The 20,000-nt window shown below is 40.1% G+C and overlaps 2 protein-coding genes across 2 annotated transcripts in view; both read left to right on the forward strand.

Moving 5' to 3' along the window:
- Window positions 1–123: 123 nt before the first annotated feature.
- dthd1 (death domain containing 1) lies at window positions 124–12,440 on the forward strand. Its single transcript, XM_036595971.1, is given in 14 exon segments — window positions 124–351; window positions 353–458; window positions 567–1,224; window positions 1,672–1,996; window positions 2,176–2,355; window positions 4,126–4,373; window positions 4,616–4,774; window positions 6,381–6,670; window positions 7,830–8,068; window positions 8,493–8,550; window positions 9,217–9,508; window positions 9,510–9,546; window positions 10,325–10,516; window positions 12,171–12,440. Coding segments are annotated over 14 exon segments (3,282 nt in total).
- per1b (period circadian clock 1b) overlaps window positions 12,426–20,000 on the forward strand; it is a 30,760-nt gene continuing 23,185 nt past the window's right edge. The window contains exon 1 of the mRNA XM_036597692.1: window positions 12,426–12,657. The gene's annotated coding sequence lies outside the window, so the exon portion shown is untranslated. The remainder of the gene's footprint in view (window positions 12,658–20,000) is intronic.

The following is a 20,000-nucleotide window of genomic DNA, read 5'->3' on the forward strand; positions in this document are numbered from 1 at the left end:
CGTCACAGAAAGAGGGATAGAGAAAGAAAATCAGAACCAAGGACACTTAGTTGTAAGCTGCACCTTGTGGTCAAAAGACCTTCTGAAAACAGACTCTGGAAGAAATAAACTTCCTGATGCAGAATGGTGGGGGCAGATTTTCACTTTGGACTGTGTCCTGAAGATAAACTTCTGAGCCTGCTGCGAGATACAACCCAGAGACTACAAGGGCTGTTACATTCAGAGAGAACCAGGGGTGCTGAGGGGCCTCGGCCCGAGCTTGAGAATGAAGACTCAGCAAGGGTTCTTAAGAAGCTTTTTTGGCTCCTGAAGGAGTGGAGTGTGTTGCACACACACAGAATAGGATTCTTACAAGGGAGAACTGAACATGACAGCACACGCACTCACAGAGCAAGAGAGGGAATCAAATTCTGAATGCACGCTTCCAGAAAGAGACACTCAACAAGCATCACGAATGGGTAAGTCATGTTCAAGAGAGTGTTTCATTCTCAGCCCTTCATATGCACTTGTGTTTTGCTAATTTGCTCTCTATTGCAAAATCAAAAGCTCATGTTATTTCTCTTCAGGCCTCTCTTGGGAATCTAATCCTCACAAGCACGCCTACATTACTGATGTCATTCTAAATGTGCTGGAAGATGTGCAGAACATTAAGCAGAAACTATGTTCAGTCACAAGCAAACTTGACAGAGCTGTCAGCATTCTCTCTGAAGCCAAGCTAGGGTATACAGAAGCTTATATTGAAGCAAAAGAGGAGGATATTGTGATTTGTGCCAATACTATAATTCAGGATAATCTGGTCCATTCACAAGCATCCTCTGAAGATCCTTGTGTCTCTCAAGAGACTTGCACTGAATACACCTCAAATATCTCACACTCCTATACCCAGGAGTGTGTCCTTCAAAGTACCCCAAACACTGAAGCAGAAAGCTATGCTAGGTACGAAGGAAAGAATGGGCATCAAAACCCAAATCAGTCCTTTAATGAAAGCCCAGTTGAGCCTGTAAGAGGAGAAGATACGCAGAAAAAGGAAGCCATGCAATTTGAAGTAGTGAAGAATTCAAGAAATGATGGCCAGGGTCCTCACCAAGAAGCAGATGGAGGGATGAAGAGAGGACCAGAAAAAGAACCAGGGGAAAAAATAGTAAAAGCCAAAGAAAGCAGCAGACATCTTACACAATCTGAGAAAGACTGTGTTAGCTGGACACAAAGCTGGGCCACAATAGGGTATGACCTCTTATGTATTTATTAGTTTGTAATTGTATGGTGTTGGCTTGACAGAGAAGATTCTTGGATAGTCTCTATAATTTGCAGTATTATTTGCAGTATATAAGATGCAAAATGAAACCCAGACAAAATTACCTTATATATATTATGAAGTTTCCTATCATGTCTGGTCACTATTCATATTTCAGGAATAGACAGTTTTTGTTTTCATTGGGAAATCATTCATCATAAAAAGAAGGAGTCCCTCAAGGTTCAATTTTAGGCCCTTTTATAAAATCACTAAACATATTTCATTAATTATAATTCTTCTTTTTTTATTATAAATTATTATAATTCTTCTTATTAATAATTCTTTTATTAATGTTACTGTACATTATCACTTGGTTTGATATAAATAGTCCCCACAACTAATTAAAATGTTGATTAACCTAGTATTCTTTGTCACAGTTTAACAGACTTGGCCAGCTCTACTTCCAAAGCTGTTTGCTACATAACTGGCCCATTGGAAGTTATAAAGGTCATCACCTGTAAGGTAGTGGATGGCCTTAGCTCTCTCATGGTGTCCGGATCAGAGGAACTGGTAAGCAGCGTGCTCAGGATTGAAAAGCCCAGCAGCTCCAAATGTGCTTCCGCCCCTCTTACCATAGCTGTGCCTTTTCGGAATTCTTACCGAGGGAACTACCGTGAGATCACAGTGAAGGTTGTGGACCAAGAGCAGAGGGTCAGCTACATCACTCCTGCAGCCACAGAGGGCAACTATGGAGGTCACAGGGTCTGTTATGTACATTGTTACATAAGCATTTTTAGTTAAACATTTATCATTAAAGAAAGATTCACTAAACCTCATCTTCATGTTAGAGGACAAATTGAGTGATGAATTCAAAGTTGACCACACAGCTTGCTACAGCTGGAGGTGAATTTGTCTGCATTTTTGTCTGTTTTTTCTCTCAGGGTTCGTTTGCAGTGGTGCGGGTGTATACCCTTGGTGTATTTGCGGTGATGTCCCGTTTGCAAAGGGAGACTTTCACGATCCCAAAGAGAGGTCTCTCTTTCAAACTCAGTGTGGACTCCAGAATATGCCTAGACTACCTGCCTGGATCTTTCAACACACCAGTGGTTGCCCAAGCTGTGGTACTTTTAAAAAAGTTATGTGTTTTTCAAAGTGAATTCCACTGATTTCTCGATATTTATATATAATGAAATCATTAAGAAATAAACAAAGTTATTCAAAGTGGACTGATGTGAAATGGTCCATTGTAGAGAAAATAACTCTGAATTGCTTACAGTGGTGGTGATAGGAACCAAACAGAACGTTAATACACAAAATGGATATGAAAAAGCTGCCTGATGCCTGACACATTGATGTAACATAGCTCTGAGATAAGATTTGAGTAACACTTTATTTGAATAGCTCATTGCTTCAGCGTTTGGGGTACTTTAACTGCAACCCAAAACCTAACCCTAACCCTCTCCCTGGTCCTAAACCTAACCCTGGTACTAATCCTAACCCTAACACGATTGAGAATTAACTGACTTTTAACAGAGAGTTTGTTAATAAATTTAACATCTATAGCTAATCTAATGTGAGCTATCCAAATAAAGTGAGACCAAGATGTGACCAAAACTTATTTTTTCAAGCCATCCATGGCAGAAAGGTACATGCTGGGCATTGTAAGGCAAAGTAGTAGTCAGATGAAACCACTACATTACTATTGCCTAAGTTACATTCAAAACTAAGAAGATATGCATCGGTTCACTTGTCATTTTGCATAGCAAAACAAAAAAATAGTTATATTTTCATCAAAGACATTGTGACCCCAGGTTCCCATCACCACTATTGTAAAGAAATCCATTTTTCTGCAATTAACCATTTCACAACAAATCAAATTTTGAAATTTTGTAGAAAATCAGTGGAATTCTCCTTTAAATATCTACAATTCCCTTTACTACTTTTAAAATGTGTGCCTCAACAAATGTCTGAAGGTTTTCAGATCAGAATGTGGTGAAACATTTCTTTTAAACCCATGTGCTTGATTAGTATCTGTGAAGTCATGAACCTTCACACTTTCAGTATCTTCAAACTTGTTAAGGTCTTATGACGATCTCTGAAGAAGGCATGAATCAAGGAGGAACTGCCAAAGTAAGACTGACAGATGATAAATGGCTAAAACAGGATGATAGAGTTCAGCCTAGTTCAAATATGTTTTTTGCTTGGCACATGCCTGCCGGCTACCCAGTGTTTGCTGAAAACAATCACTCCATTGAAGGAGAATTCCACCAATTTTTTTTAATTTTTGCATAATTCAATCACGGAATGTAAACAAAGTCATTCGGTTTAAATGTGAAATGATTCATTGTGGAGGACAGTATCAACTCGGATTTCTTTTCGGTAGTGGTGATAGGAACCAGGGGTCACAATGTCTACAACACAAATACAGTCATTTTATATAATACAATATCTTCTGAATTTTAATATGAATGTTGATATTGATAAAATAGTGGTAGATCCAAAAACATGTGTTTTCATTCTATACTATTTTGCCTTATCTCACCCTGCATGTACCTACCCACCATTAATGGGTTTTTAAAAACATGTTTTAGGCCAAACTCTTATCTCAAAGCTATTGTAAATCAATATCTCAGACATCAGGCAACATATTCCTAACCATTTAATGTAATAACTTTCTGTGAGGTGGTTTTTAGAGGAGTTAAATGCTCACCTGTGAACAGTTCTGACTCTAGAACATTCTAGAACAGCACATTTCAACCACGCTGAATGACTTTGTTGACATCTTAACGACTAAATTATTCAGAAACTTTAAAAAATTGGTGGATTTCCATTCAATACAACCCAAAACTGAAAAAGCTTGCTCTTCAAACTGAGCCCTTTTCACTCATCAGGTGCAGCCAGTGGATGCTATGCTGTTGTCTACGCTGAAGTGCAAGAATGATTCCTACCACTCCATCCTCACCACTAGCCCTCTACTTTACCTAAGCCACCCTTCAACACTAACCCCACGACAACCTTTGACTATAACCCTGCCTTGTCCACCTAACCCTGACAAGGGGAAGACAGGAGAGGAGAGCAACCACACTCGTCCCAGCAGCACAGCTCTTATGCCTGACACCTTCTCTCCCCATCGTATCAGGTATGGACTCCTCAGGAGGGGCAGTTTAAAAAGTGGAGCCCGTTTAAAAAGTTTTCGGGATATGAGGACATTTTACTTTGAATATGATAATTCTCTGAGTCTCTTGGACAAGACAATGTCTCAAGACAAGAGAGTGAAAAATCATAAAATCTTAGTAATAATAGCTAGCAGTTTCCATAACTGTTTGGTCATGATGTCATCATTTTACAATCATGTATCTCTGTTATTTATTTCTCAAGCAGAGTTTTGAGTGGTTCCATGAAGTCGTCTAGAGAGCTGTCTAAAGAGCAGCTGGCTGTACTGGGCTGGAGAGATGAGCAGTGGAATGTTCTAGATAAAATCAGCGTGAGGAACCTCCAGAACGGCTTGGTCTCTTTTGAGCTCATGGAGAACTATGAGCGGTATCTACTAACCATTTGCATTTAAATGCATTTACACATGCAGTATAGTCAGATATGCTCAATTTGCAATTTGCAGTATAATTAGTTACCATTGTAAGGAGTATTGACCTTTTAGGATCTTCTTCTTTTTCTAAACAGCTAAATTCCCAGTGCTGAATTCACTGTTAAAGGGGGAATTACACCCATTTTTCAAAATTTCTGAATAATTCAATCACTCAGATGTAAACAAAGTAATTGATAGTGGTTTGACGTGATATGATGCTGTAACAATGCTGGACTAGGCGGGTTGTTAGGATCCATGAGCAGGCTTTATTGTGACAGACAAAGGTACAAAAACACAGTCCAAAAACAGAATCGGGGTAGAGCAGAGGGTCAGAGGCCAAAAAGACAAAACAGATCCAAGACAGAAAAATCCAAGACAAAATCCAAAACTCAGATTCAAAAAAGGGCTAGCCAAGATAAAAAAAAAACCACAAAGTCAAAACGTTACAGAGAAAAGGCTCAGGATTGTAGTGACACACCCACAATGCTTCGCAAGGAGTGGAAAGAGTGTGAATATTTATAGGGGAGTTGATGAACGGAGATTGACAACAGGTGTGGGTGAGTGACAGTCAGAATTCTGGAGAGGATGACCTCTGGTGGCCAGTTTGGGAGTTGCACATGACAGATGCAGTGTAGAGAAATGTTCTGACTCAGATTTCTTTGCAATGGTTGTGATAGAAACTAGGGGTTGTGATGCTCACAATGCATATATAACTATTTTATTTACTCTCCAAAATGACCAGTGAACCTTTATGTTCTGCTTAAGCTTTTGGTGATGGTGAAATAATGGTAAATCTTAAAACAAGTGTTTTTTTGGGGGGGTATTATTTTGCCTTCCAACACTGGGCATGCACCTCTCCACCATGAATGACTTTAAAAAAAACAGGTTTGAGGCCCAAACCTTCTTTCAGAACTATCATAAAGCAATGTCTCAGTCATCAAGTCATTTTGTCATAACCATTTCAGTTGCTTTCACATCCAGCTGAACTGGTTCATTTGTTTTTCCAGTTCTAATTCACAAACAGCGGCCAACTGCCAACATTGGAATGTAAGTGTTTGTTGGAGAATATTGAGTCAGTTTGCTGTGGCCTTCACACTGTTTACCTGAAACCAGTTGGACATGGACAGTGTTGTTATTAAAGATGAATTCCAGTGTTTTTTTTATTTTGCATAATTACATTTTAAGATAATTATGCAAATGTAGAAATTAAATTGCTAATGTCTAAAGTCTTCAACACCTCACAGAATGTTATTACATGGTTAAGAATGTGCTGCCTGATGACTGAGACATTGTTGTATGAAAGTTTTACTATCAGCTTTTGGCCTCATGGCAGAGGTACATGCAGGGTAAACTAAGGCAAAATAGTACCCAAAGACAACTTTTCATCAACATTACATATAAAATTCAGAAGACATGTGAGTTCACTGGTGATAGTAAATTAACCATTTCACACCAAAACACATTGAAGTATGTAGCAATTTTGAAAAATCAGTGGAATTCCCCTTTAATTCAACACTGAAGCTTTTGCTGAGTAACCCTTTCTTCCTCTTTCTCTCTCTCTAGGTTGATAGTCCTTCGTCTACTATCTTCTGTGAGACCTTTCTACTTGACTTTCTTTGCTGAAGATCTGGAGGAGTCAGTGAGTACCTGTGCTGTAACTGTAGTCCTCCATACCAGGCGGCAGGACCCCAGCAGTGCGGTCCTGGCTGTCCTGCCCAGTAGAGAGCTGAGCTGGGGGCTGGCTGAACTCCAAGCACAGGCTTACTGTGGGCCTCCAGAGCCCTCTACTGAATTCTCCATGAGGGAGGGAGAGCAGCTGCTGTTGAAATTCAGCGGGAACATTACCAGTACAGGTACTTAATGAGCCATGCTTGATCTAAGGAAAGAAATATGTGGCATTGTGTTAGAGCTGTATGGAAGTCTGCACAATGAGCAAGAACAGTCCAAGGACTGTTCTCATCAATCAACAAGATGAAGGCAGCGCTACAATACACCAGACAGGGGAATAGAGGGAGTTGTAGTAAAGCTAGAACTCCCCTTATTCTACTGTCTGATTACAAGAAAGATGTTTAATGAATCAGACAATGTCCATTTGACAATGTCAAGACATTTTCCAACTCCTTAAAGTGATAGTCTAGTGAAAATCAAAATTGCACAATTTTCCCTTTCTTTAAATGTACTGATGAGCCTAGATATTTATTATTATAGTTATTAGTTTGCACTGGAGCTACTGTAGTTAGGTACCTCTAGTAGACTTGCTTAAGTTGTCTTTGACACTCTATGACTATAGAGTCTATATCTATAAAAATCTGTTATATGTGTTTTGAAAATCCATTTCTTTTTTGGAATTAGCTTCGTAGCTCCAGTGCAAAAACACAGAAGCAAACTTTGGGCCGGGAATAACTAAACTACATTTGGGGCAAGAGGATTGGCAAACTTTTTCTTTTCACATTTGAACAAATCCTTTATGAGCTATGTGGCATTCCTGTGAATTTAAACAATGGAACATGAGAGGGAGCTATAATTTATAGCGTAGTAGGACTTGAGGTCTTGAGACCATAAATAAACAGTCTTGGTCTTGTCTCAGTCTCAACATTCTTAGGATTCAGTCTTGTCTCGGTCTCAGTAAGGTTGTAAGGTAATTGTTCTCGAGATAAGCCGAGTGTGATGCCTTTGACTGAGGTAATTAGAAACTGAACTTTTTCTAGCTTTAGTGAATATCAGCAAAAATTTGATGTAGTTCTGCTATCACACTTCAGAATCTGACCAAATGAATATGATCTTATAGAAGATAATAACGGTTAACTACATCATAAAACAAGTTAGTAACTGGTGGAATGATACAGTTATTATGAAAATTACAAATAGTTGTTATTACAAATAGCAGCATGGGTAGAACATGTCTCAATCAATCAGATTTGTCCATTGGGTATAACTGTTGTATATAGTGTAGTATATTTATGAGCCTTTGTTTAATTGTGTGTGTTTGTCCATGCATGCCTGTTTGTGAAGGTGATCAGAGTGCAGTGCCTCACACAGTTACGCTCCACACTCAGAGGAGGAACTGGCTCTATCTGAAGCTGAAAGAACAGGACCAGTTTGGAAACTACAGCTCACCTCACTACAAAGGCACAGCTACTCTCTACAGAATCCCCAGAGATCAGCTGGTCTGGAGAGGAGACAGAGCGGTCATATCTGAAGATTACAGCTTAGAGGACCCCGTCTGCAAGCTGTCACTCACTCTTCCAAAGGTGAAAGCACACTAAATGTCTTACTTCATGCTATTGTACATATCAGGACTGTAATAAGGTGGTGATAGCATATTCTACACGGGAAGAGGTACAATGTCTGCAGTAATAAAGCTTATTACACCAACACAATTTTGTCTTTTTGACTTTTCTCAGTAACTGTATTGATGTAATATATTTCAGTCATATGAATGAAGTAAAATCAATGCCTTACTTTATCAGTCTACTTCATACAAGAGATAGCTAACACTGTGCCTGATCAAGAAGACACATCCAAAACTGTTGACATTTATTTCGTCTAATCCAGGCTGTGATTAGTCTGCTTATATTTTCCCTTGGGCTGAATTTAAGTGTCCCTGACGATTACATTGCACATTACACGGAATGTTTGGTTATGATAAAGATTTCTGTCATTCTTCTTCTTCAGACTGTGAAAACTCTGTCTCGACCAGTGAGTGCAAAAGTCTTACGGCATGATCAGACAGGTAAAGTACAATTAATCAAAATCCACCCTCTGTCTCTCTCTTTCTCCTTCTCCACCTCCTTCCTTCTCTCTCTCCCTCTCTTACTCTCTTTTTCTCCTTCTCCACTTCCTTCCTTCTCTCTCTCTCACTCTCCTTTTTGCGCTCCCTTTCTCTCCCTCTTTCTCTCTCTTTTTTCTCTGCTGTTCTTTTTTCTTTCTTTCTTTCTTTCTTTCTTTCTTTCTTTCTTTCTCTCCATCTCTCTCAATCTCTTTCCTTCTCTCTTCCTCCCTCTTTCCTTCTCTCCCTGTTTCTATCTATCTATCTATCTATCTTTCTATCTATCTATCTATCTATCTATCTATCTATCTATCTATCTATCTATCTATCTATCCCTTTCCCCTTCTCCCTCTCTCATTCCTTCTTTCTTTCCTTCTCGTTCTCTCGCTCTCTCTTTATCTATCTTCTCCTCTCCCCTCCCTCTCTGCCACCATACCTCCCTCTGTCCCCACCCCTTTCTCTCTCTCTTTCTTTCTTTCTCTCTGTCTTTATGTATCTAGTATCTTTCCTTCTCTCCTCTCCCTCTTTCCCACCCTGCTTCCCTCCTTCCCTTGCTCTCTCTATCCTTCCTTCTCTCTCTCTCTCTCTCTCTCTCTCTCTCATCTCCTTACCCTCTGCCTCCATCACCAGAACCACTCTGTGATGAGCTGTTAGCCTGGCTCTGTGGCGAGCTGTCCGAAGAAGATGCAGCACTGCTGGTCATGTGCCTCCGTCTGCGCCGTTCGACTATCCAGCTGGCCCGACTCCGAGCCCCAGACAGCTTCTCTCAGCAGACCTTCCACATCCTGGCCACCTGGAGACGAGCCCTGCCCTCATCCACACCAAAACTCCCTTTACTGGCCCGCTGCCTGACCCGCATCGGCAGACCAGAGTTGGCTGCAGAGCTCCTAAGGAGAGGTTTGGTTGAGGATGAAGGAGAGAAGTGCACAACCCTGGAGATTAATCACACTGGAGGGATCTGTAACAGGCCATGACACTCCATTAAATTAAGAAAGGAATGAGATTCAGTGATGTTCAGTAATGTCAGCACGTTAGTCTACATACTCACCTATAAAGTAATGATGTAGATAACTGCAGAAGTTTATATGGTACAGTCCAGTTGCACATGAGCCTAAGGTCACCAATGATAATACTATTGCAGCACACACCATCCAATTCACCCCATTTCAATAAGAACAGCAAAATCCTATGAGTTGTAATGTAATGTAATATTATATATATTATATATATTGTGTGTAGTATATATATATATATATATATATATATATATATATATATATATATAACAGTACCTGACCTCACTAATGCTCCTGTGGCTGAATGCAGTCAGATCCTCACAGCAATGTTCCACCATGTAGTGCTCTTCTCAGAAGCGTAGACTCTGTTACTGCAGCGAAGAGGGACAACCCCCTATTAACACCGTTGATGTCAGAAGAACTGTTGAGCGAGCAGATATCTACAAGTTTTTGGACAGTTATTGCACATGAATGGGTGAAATGTGGATTTGTTTTGCTGTGAGAGACAAATATGTTGTTTTCGGTATGTTATTAAACAGACTTCTCTGAACTAAAACGTGCAAGGACTACAATTTGATGCCCTACATGAAGTTACGCTATTAGTCCAGCAGATGGCGGTGTTACTGCGTTAAATGCGGGAAAATAAATACGGCGTAAAAAAGATCAGACTAGAGTTGGTGTTTATTCCACAGTGAAACGCTTCTCATCTAAAATCCGTGTAGTCTACGGTTATAAGAATCAGGAATGAAATGCACACATTCAGGGGTCAGCCAGTTCCTCTAGTGGACCCACAGACCCACGCAGTGCGCACGCGCGCCGCACCACTCCGCCATCCGCGTGACTTTGTGGGCGTTGGACAGACCGATGACGTCACCGGACGCCAGCTCCCGAGGCACGAGGATCCATGCATGCACGTACTGTTGGGCTACCGTAAATACCTGACTGAACTGGAGAGAGTGACATTGTCACGTCTCAGGACGCTCGACCCAGCGCTTTGAAAAGGTGGCTTTTCAAGGGTTCTTTAGTGAAGCCAGTGGCACTATTTAGAACCAAGAGTTGTATATAGAGCAATTTCATGCTTAGATTGTTCTTTGCATGGTGAAATGGTTCTTTCGATTGATGGAGAATGTGTTGTTTATGGCTCTATATAGTTTCAAAACGGGTTATTGGTGATATATAGAACCATTTTCAAGTTTCTATATAGAACCATGTACAACACACTCTACATGGATCTGTAGAACAGTTTCAGTTCAGCCTGTTATTTGAGTGTATGTGCTGAATAGGAATAGCTGTTTTTGACTGATGTGACATCATCATGTAAAAACCAACTATTGTTCGTATACCTATTCAGCCTGCAGCAGTTTAGCCCCAGCCATTTATAATCAGGTTACAAGGAGTAACTATGTGGACTGCTTTGTGAATGAGGTACAACACTGGGCAGCCAATCAGATCAGAGCTCATTTACATATATCAGTCTCAAAGGCACAGTAACAAAAAACAGACTGATTAATTCTAAAGGATAGAGACAGGTTGGAAAATGATCGTGTAAAAATGAATTGTGACTGTTTTCTGGTACATAAACCTGCATAAATGTTGTAAGTTGACCTCAGGAGAAAAAATAAAACTAGAAGGAAAATGTGGGATCTAGGCACTTTTAGGTTGTAGTTGTATAGGTTTGTTAAGCTTTATTTAATTGCTTTTTCTTTGGTTTTAAAAATAAAAATAATATATTAGCGTGTAATCTTATATCAGCTTCTGATAATGGGTCATTGATAATGCATTTTGATGTGAAAGTAGCATCCCACTTTATATCTCCAACTGTCGCACTGCCCCTAAGAGATGAGAAGGGTCAGGTCATCTTTACGCAGACCCAGCGCACTGTTGCATACATTGAGAATGATGCCCACATTTATCCAACACTATAATTTGTAATTTGATTCTAATATTACTTTTTATTGTCTGATGAGTTGTGACTTTTTATAACCAGCATAACACAACCCAGAGCTAAAGCAGTTACAAAAACACAGATTTAAAGGGCCCATGTTATGGAAAACCAATTTTCAGCTTTTTTTAAAATCAAATAGTTCAATCAAGTATGTAAACATTATTAATGTTTCAAAATGTGCCTTCCCACTCACTTCCCAGTCAGAAAGTGTGTTACAAAAACAGCCCATTTTAAAATCACTGTTTTTGTGATGTCATATGTGGCAACACATTTACATCTGCCATTTCAGGTAAACCCCACACATTATGCGTTATTATACATAAGTGCATCAGCCTGGACTGGTTTCTGATTGAGAACAAGGCAGCCAAAGTAAACAGGACTCATATGCATATATCATACCTCATAGTAACAAACACAGCCTGTTTACTTCTATGGCATAAAGAGAAGTTGGTGGTTTGAAAATGGTCATGTTGTGTATTATGACTGTTTTTGCTGCATCAAACTAAAAAATAAACGCTTGAAAATTCTACGAAAAATATAGGATATTGGTCCTTTAAATAACAATAAGGTCACCTGAGCTGCTGGTGAGGGTTTTCACGACCTGTAGTGATGCTGGCCTATAGGTGTGTCCCACTTTACCCCTCACTGGTTCCTACGGCTCCTGTATTAGGAACACACCGGCCTCCAGTCGGACTCAAACAACAAGCGCGCATTACGTATTCTGTGGAGCAGCCACGCTGCAACGTGACCGCCGAGACGCGTGCGCCGAGCTGCTCCTCGGCCAGCCAATGAGCGACGGTCTGGGCGTGAATAGGCTGGAATTCGAGAACGCGGGCGGCCAATGGGAGTCGCGTATGCATGTAGCCTGGAGACAGATGCAGAAGCACGTGTAGTTGTGCGTGTGCCGTAGCATGGGGAAGCGAGAGCATAATAACGACTCAGTGACGAGACAGAAAGAGCGAGAGATGCACGACAAAACCGAGGAGAACCTCAGCTACATGTTGGAAACCGAACATTTCAAAATCAGTTCCGAGGTGGCGAACGATAAGAAAAAGCGAGTGTTGGTGTGTGTGAGCGTTTAGGAGCGGGGAGCTGTGTTCGTTTAAGGAGGTAAGGCTAACGCTATCGTTTACTAGGCTGAGAGGTCTGTCCGCTGTGATGTAACGCTGATGTTTTAGCCTAACGTCGTGTTAACGCTTTTGAAAAGCTTATGGCCAGTTAGCTGCAGTAAAGCTACGGTTTTGTAGTATAATCGTAGTTAAAGGTCTGCTAAAGGGCTGTGCACGTAGGACGTGTAGCATAGACAGTTTCAGTTCTAGACAGCGCCTTGGGTCGGGTCCTGTGGCAGGGCTCGGGTGGCTGCTGTGGGTTTGCACGTTTACGCCTTAAATGAATATCAGTGCAGGGTGCCTGTCGTTTCATGAATGCAGGTGATGCTTAAAGCTTACCCAGTCAACCAAAATGCTGTTAAATGATTAAGAAGAGTCACATTAGCTTAATTTATTACTCTTTTCTTTACGTTTACATCACATTAGAGCACTGACTTAGATTGCGTTTAGGGTTTACTGACTACAGGAGTGGCCTATTGCACAACAACATGGCCCTATGAGAGCTCTTCTACAAGCCCAGTGTACGTAGAAAACAAGTGGGACAAACAGTGTATAACTGGCTTAGATCATGTTTATTAGCTGAAGGAAGTATTTGTTTCTTTCCTTATTTGTTTATTGATGAAGTGGTTGAATGATGAATCTGATGAGCAAAGATATTCTATGGTTTTATCACTGCATATCCAGTATATAGAGACAAGGCCATCCTAGATTATGTTCAGGTGAATGCAGGGGAGCACGTAGCAAAATTTGTGTTGATTTAACGCCTATAGTGTTAATTTAAGTCCACTTCAGCACAAATGAACACTTGTAAGTGTTAATTTACAAATAATTGATTTGGCTGTGGTTCTAAGTAACTACACCTGCAGCACATGCATGGTGATCAACACTCAAACTCATCTAGTCAATAATGTTTAATATTGGATTGCTAACAGCGTGCGTGTTTGGGCATAATGTATAGTGGACAAGGAGGACCACCTGTGAATCACGTGAGTGTATATGGATGGATATTTCCAGATGGGGGCAGCCTGCAGGAGCCATGGGTTATAAACTCAGGCCAAACAGAGAAAAACAGGAAAATATCTCATGTCTTTAGTATGTAGAAGAGGAAAGTACCTTAAAGTTGATTGGATTCATTGAGAATGTGCCTCATTTGGCATCAAACCGTGTTTTACCACAGTGACCTGGTCAAACCCCAGACAGGTTACTTCCTTTGAAAGTGTCTTGCTTTTTTGTGATCATGAGTGAAATTTGATATGCAATTCATATGCAATGTGAAAACAAAAGTATGACAGGCTTTAGTGATTTCAGCACATACGGTTGAGATCGTGACATGGTATGCATGGCATGTGCAGAGCCAATTTTTTTGTCTTGTTCTTGTGAAGCGGTCACTTTTCCTCTTTACACAGGTGCATCAGAGGTCCATTCACGGTCAATTTGACCCAAACTGAATGAGACATGCGTCATGTACCGCATGTCTGCTTTGCTGACCTCAAGTTTAAGGTTCATCTGTACCTTTCAAGCCTGACCTCCTTTTTGTCCAAGGACTAAGTTTGCATTTATGGACAAAGGGTTAAACTATTTCAGCTGGTTACTAAAATGAGCTAAAGTGTCTTAGTCTTTATAATATTAAGATGTCATGAAAAGAATGTGTGGAAATGTGGTCAGTAATAACTTTTACCGTTGCCTAATGTGTCTTTGTAATGAAGTAATTTGCTGTAAGCGTCCTTCAGGCTTGTTGTAGCAGAAGATGCATTATTCATCTGCAGTTGATTTTCATCTGCAGTTTTTGTGACTGAAAAGCCATGTTTTATTCATACACATAGATGAAGTAGCTTGACAGTGTGATAAATGCATAAAGAAGAAGACAGTAAGATCCTACTTTTTATTTGGTTTACAACTCTAATTGGGGCCTTAAAGTGAGGAGAAAGACTTTCAACTGAATAATGGCAAAAAGTATTTGTTCATATTAGATAATGACATATAATCTTTACCCAAATGTGATATATGTGCATTTGAAACCCTGATAGAATTGCATTTTTTGTAGTAAGCTCAAGGCTTTCTGCCAAAGTACACACATAATAGAAGTTCTAATACAGTTCTTCAGAACAACTTATGAACCTACCTAGTGATGACTGTGGCAATTGTCTTAATAGCACTAACTTGCTACAACTACAGACCACTGTGCATTTCTAAATGGCTGCACAATAAAAGTTCAGCACAGCCATGATGCCATGCAGACACCTAATTAATCTAATGTGCCCTGATTGGTTTCATTAAACCTTGCAGTTAGTGCTCTGAATAGTAGTTTTTTTCTGATAAGAGCCTGAAATTTATCCACACTTAAATATATTAATGTTGTTAATTGTTTATTATTTATACCTGGCACAATCATCATATGCCACATTACACAGTACTGTGCAAATTCAGAGATCACCCATTCATTTATTTATTTAATTTCCAGTCAAAATGGCCATTAAGTACAAGCTATTCATTTTTCAGGACACATTCTAGAGGAGTTTATATATATGATGATCCACTTACATAAAGAAGACAGAAGCCAAAGAAAAGTACGTTTAAAAAGTTTTAAAAACTGGAGTTCATAGGTTTCAAAATATAGACAAAATGAGACTCCTAACAACTATACAAGACCTGGTAGACCACCAAAACTACCAACATCAGATAAACTGTGCTTAAAGACGTATTTTTGATTACTTAAATTGTGAAAAGCAGAAAATGCAACCAACTTTTAAGACTAAACTTTGGAAAAATGTGGAAAAATATCCCTGCATTTTTTTTTAGAAAAACTGGAAGCAAGTGTCTCAAAAAGGATAAACTCTGTCATAAAAACATAGGGAGACACACTAAATACTGAAACTGATTCTGCTCAATTTCATTGAATCGAAATGTGTGGCATAAGTACATTACCTTCATACTAGGTTTAATTTTTTTTTTAATTTGTGTGTTTTGTCTGATAGGGATATATAACTAGGCAGATTCCAAGTGGGTGTGTGCTAACCCAGTTCACAGCTGTTTGAACAGGTCAATCCAGGAGCTTAATTAATAGCTCTGAGAAATTAAGGCTAACTGTCTTAAATGTGCCGTACATGGACTGATACGCATTTGTGTGCAGTTCTCCCATATGGACGCTGAGCTGTCCTACTTCTGCAGCTGTCATATGGCTGTTGCAAAGTTGAGCAATGAGTTGAGGAGCTGGTTTAGACATGTTGCCAAGTTATCTTCTTACCATTGACCCCATTCCAGTTCGGGTTGGTGGCCCTGACTAGTGCAGATATTATAGGGGCTACAGAGAGCTGAGTAGAGGTCAGCGAAAAAGCGAAGGACATAAAGGAACTACACTGTGTGTCCAAAAGTATCCAAACACCCCTTCTAATTAGTGAATTCACTTACTTTTACATGCAGCCACTGTTGATACAGAGGTTCTGTTAGTACACCCAAATTCTGTGTAGTGTCCACAGAAAAGCATTGCTAATGGAATGGGATGTTTTGGAGCGAATTCACATGAGCCTAAGGTTACCAAGCACAATGCCAAGCATCAGCCAGAGGGGTATAAACCTCATGTTCTATAGCTCTGATTCTGTCTTGTCTTGTTGATAGAGGTGAATGAATCACCAGGCTTTAGAAGTGTAGTGTAAAAAGTAGGGTAAAAGTTCTGCTGCAGGCAATTAAATGAGACCCTCTAAATGGACAAAGTGAGCACGCTTAGAGATGAGTCAGATCATTGTGAAGATTAATCATTGGGGACCATTATAGCACACTTTTTACTGTTGAGAGGAGATCCAAAAGGCTGTTGTTTTCTTCAGTGGGTCCCAGCTGTGTCATACTGATAATTGAGTTGATTCATTGTTTAGTAAGAGACTGTCTTCTGCAGTAGAGGATCTGTGTGAAGTGCCTTACCTGAGAACAAGTGGAAGATACAAAAAATAGTTGGACTCTGTTAAAAAACATATTATAAAGCCTTCCATTTGTGATCTCAGTCATTATTCAGAGTTCTGCAATGCTTGATTGACATAAACTATCTGCAAAACAATAGAAAGGATTGGAATAGGTTGGTTTGGATGTAGAATAATATTTGAGTTGTTGCACCCAAAGAAAGGGATCAACATATTTCTCCATATGCCAGTTCTATGCTGCTGCAAGTCTAAACCATTTCAATGAGAGTTCTTGGAAATCACATGGGAAGTGGTTATTATGTGAAATCTCAATGATGATCCCATTAGTAATCACTCTGATCAGTGGGTTGCCCAGATCTATTACTCTTATCTTCTCCACTTCACTCACATTTCTTTATTCAAAAAGTAAACCAATTTGATGCCAGATAAACATGCTATTAATGTGCACATGAAATAGGCATGATGCAATGATGCTGCACTACTTAAAGGGGAATCCGTTTGATTTTTCAACATTTTTGCATAATTCCATCATTGCAATTTAAACAAAGTCATTCAGAGTAGTTTGACGCATAATGGTCCCTTGTAGAAAAAGTTAGAGACTCAGATTTCATTACGGTGGTAGTGATAGGGGCCCAAATATAGACATTTTATTTGTTTTACAAAACCACCAGTGAACCTACATGTGTCTTCTTTTATATGTAATGTTTATGATGGTAAAATAGTGGAAAATCTGAAAACAATGAGTTTTTTGGGGGGTCTGTTTTGCCTTAATATGCCCTTCATGTAGCCCTCTGCCATAAAGAAATTTACAAGACACTTTAGGCCAAAACCCTATCACAAAACTTGGTCTGGTTCTTATCACCACCCCTGTGAACAATTCTGACTTTGCAAGTTTCTCTGGAGCAAAAGCATTTCACACCAAACCACTCTGCACGACTTTGTTTACATCTTAACCATTTAATTATGTAGAAATTTTGAAAAATTAGTGGCTTTCCCCTTTAATGAGGTCTGTGTTTCTTAGCGCTTGGAGACTTTATGGAGACTTGACATTTACATATATGTTTTCTCACATAATGCCAAACTTGAGTCCAGACCAGAGGAAAGTCTGAGCTTCATCAATACCAGAACACTGCGTGTCCTGCATCGTCTTTACTTGCCATTAAATTATATGTGTATAGAGTTAAGATGAATCAAACTAAATTGTTCCTTTTAATGCTGCGATATGCAAAAGTAATAGGTCTGCTCTACAAAGAAAGCATTGTAGTAATCCACAGGCACATGCCTTATCTAACCCTCTCTAATATATGTGGTCTGTGTAATTGCCCCATAGTGATTAGGAAAAATATGCCCTACGCTGAAAATAACACCTTAATTCACTGTTTCAAGCCCCCACACACTTCCGGGCCAGGGCTATTTAGAAAAAAAAAAACAGTAAAGCCAGCAGACGCTATTTCTGCCCACAGAGTGGAGAGCACTGAATGGATTGAGTCAACAACAGCATTCGCCTCAGGACACACTGCATCTAAAATAAAACAGTGTCACAAGTAAAGAGCCATCTAGTGTACACTACAGATTACTGCGGGAGAAAACTGAAGCTGAGGAGGCGTGTGTGTGTGTGTGTATGCATCATTCACACTCTTTGCATTGGCTGATTTAAGAAGCACCAGGCAGCTTATAGCCCCATAAAGGCTTAAAAGAAAATACCAACATTTTATTTTCAATATTACTGCATCATAACTCGAGCTCTCACCACAGTTATTCAGAGTGATTTGGTGTGAAATGGTTTATTGTAGAGAAACTTTTGCAAGACAGCAAAAGTCAAAAAGAGGAACCTCATTGGATTGAAGTATTTAGGTTAACCATTATCGCAGTGGTGCTGATCTTTAGTTTCTTGTCCATTTGCGATGCTGTTATGACCTACTCACTCGCTCGCGTCCATTGGTAGCTCTCTGTGTCCAATCAGAGTCGTGCTGAGCGTGACGAAATCTACGCCGAGGCCACGTGCGCATTGTGTTTACAGAACTACGTGGAGGCAGCGCGAGCGCGCGGCGGGCGGCCAATCAACGCGCGCACAGCGGCGTGTGGCGTTTATGCAATAGGAGCGCGCGGCAGCCGGGAGAGTGTGGAGGAGGCGCGGAGAGGGCGAGGAGGAGAGCAGGGCAGGGCAGGGCTGGGTAGTATCTGTCTGCTTAAACCTGGAAACGCTGACCGTCCGCTCCGCAGCGTCTCAGTAGGATACATGTAGCATCAGGGCTAAATCTCACATATAAATCTCACTTATGAATGCGCTCTGCTTATGTCATACCTTCACTGTCCGATGTTGACCAGATTAGGTCCAGTTCTCCTTTTGGTCTTTGGTTCTTCTTTTTTCTTTCTCATGTTTTAGCTGGTTCTTCTAACACCACTGCAACCATCGCCTTACAAAATATTCTGTAATACTACAGTAAGAAGCTGTAAGATTTCTGTAGTGCTGTGTAAGATCTCTACAGTAATCTGTGATCTGTTCACCTCCTATAGTGTTCCTGCAGTACTGTGTAATCTATAGTACACTCTTTAAAAAGATGGTTCTTCAAGAGCTCTTAAGTAATGGGAATGGTTCTATTTACAACAATGAGTTTTATATAGAACCATTTCATGCTTAAATGGTTCTACATAGCACCAGAAGGGTTCTTCTGTTACGGTGTCAAGTTTGTAACAATAGAAGAACCCTTTCTGGTGCTATATAGAATATCTGTTTCAGCTGTAAGCTTTTCATGTCTCTGCTGTTTTTGATGTTAAAGATAGTGTTTTCTGTAAGGACAGGCTGGGTTTGCACCTGCCCACTCCATGTCCTCCTCCTCCTCCTTCTCCTCCTCCTCAAGCGTCTCGTGGGCTGCAGACTCCTTGAGTCCGTGTCGTTGACTGTGCGCGTGTGCGCTGTATGCTGCTGAAGACCTTGCGCGTGTTTCTCTCACAGCATCAGCATCACGACGTCGTGGTTCAGAGCAGGTAGCGTGTGTTTTCTCGAGCGCAATGGCTTTGCTGTCTTGCTGCACGTCTGTGAATGTTTTTGTGGCCTCAGAGCCAGGTTTGCTGGTTCATTTGTTATTGTTTCTAGAGGGGAAAAAGCTTGGCTGCGTTGTGAATTTTGGAGTAGATGCAGTAGTTTCTCTCTCTCTCTCTCTCTCTCTCTCTCTCTCTCTCTCTCTCTCTCTCTACCTGTGTGCTTATCTTGTGTTGAGAAAGGGCATTTATCGTAGAGCTATTTAGAGATTTGTTGATGTTAGTATTTTATAGTGAGTCAGTGATATTTTTATTTATTATTTTTATGTAATATTTCAAGAGCACATATACTGCATTTGTCTTGTAACTTATGATAAATTAGGTCTGCTTATATTATTCGTTATATTCATTTACTCAAAAAAGTAATAAATCACATTTTACATAACCACTG

The sequence above is a fragment of the Colossoma macropomum genome, unplaced genomic scaffold, assembly GCF_904425465.1.
Source record: "Colossoma macropomum unplaced genomic scaffold, Colossoma_macropomum, whole genome shotgun sequence".
Taxonomy (NCBI): domain Eukaryota; kingdom Metazoa; phylum Chordata; class Actinopteri; order Characiformes; family Serrasalmidae; genus Colossoma; species Colossoma macropomum.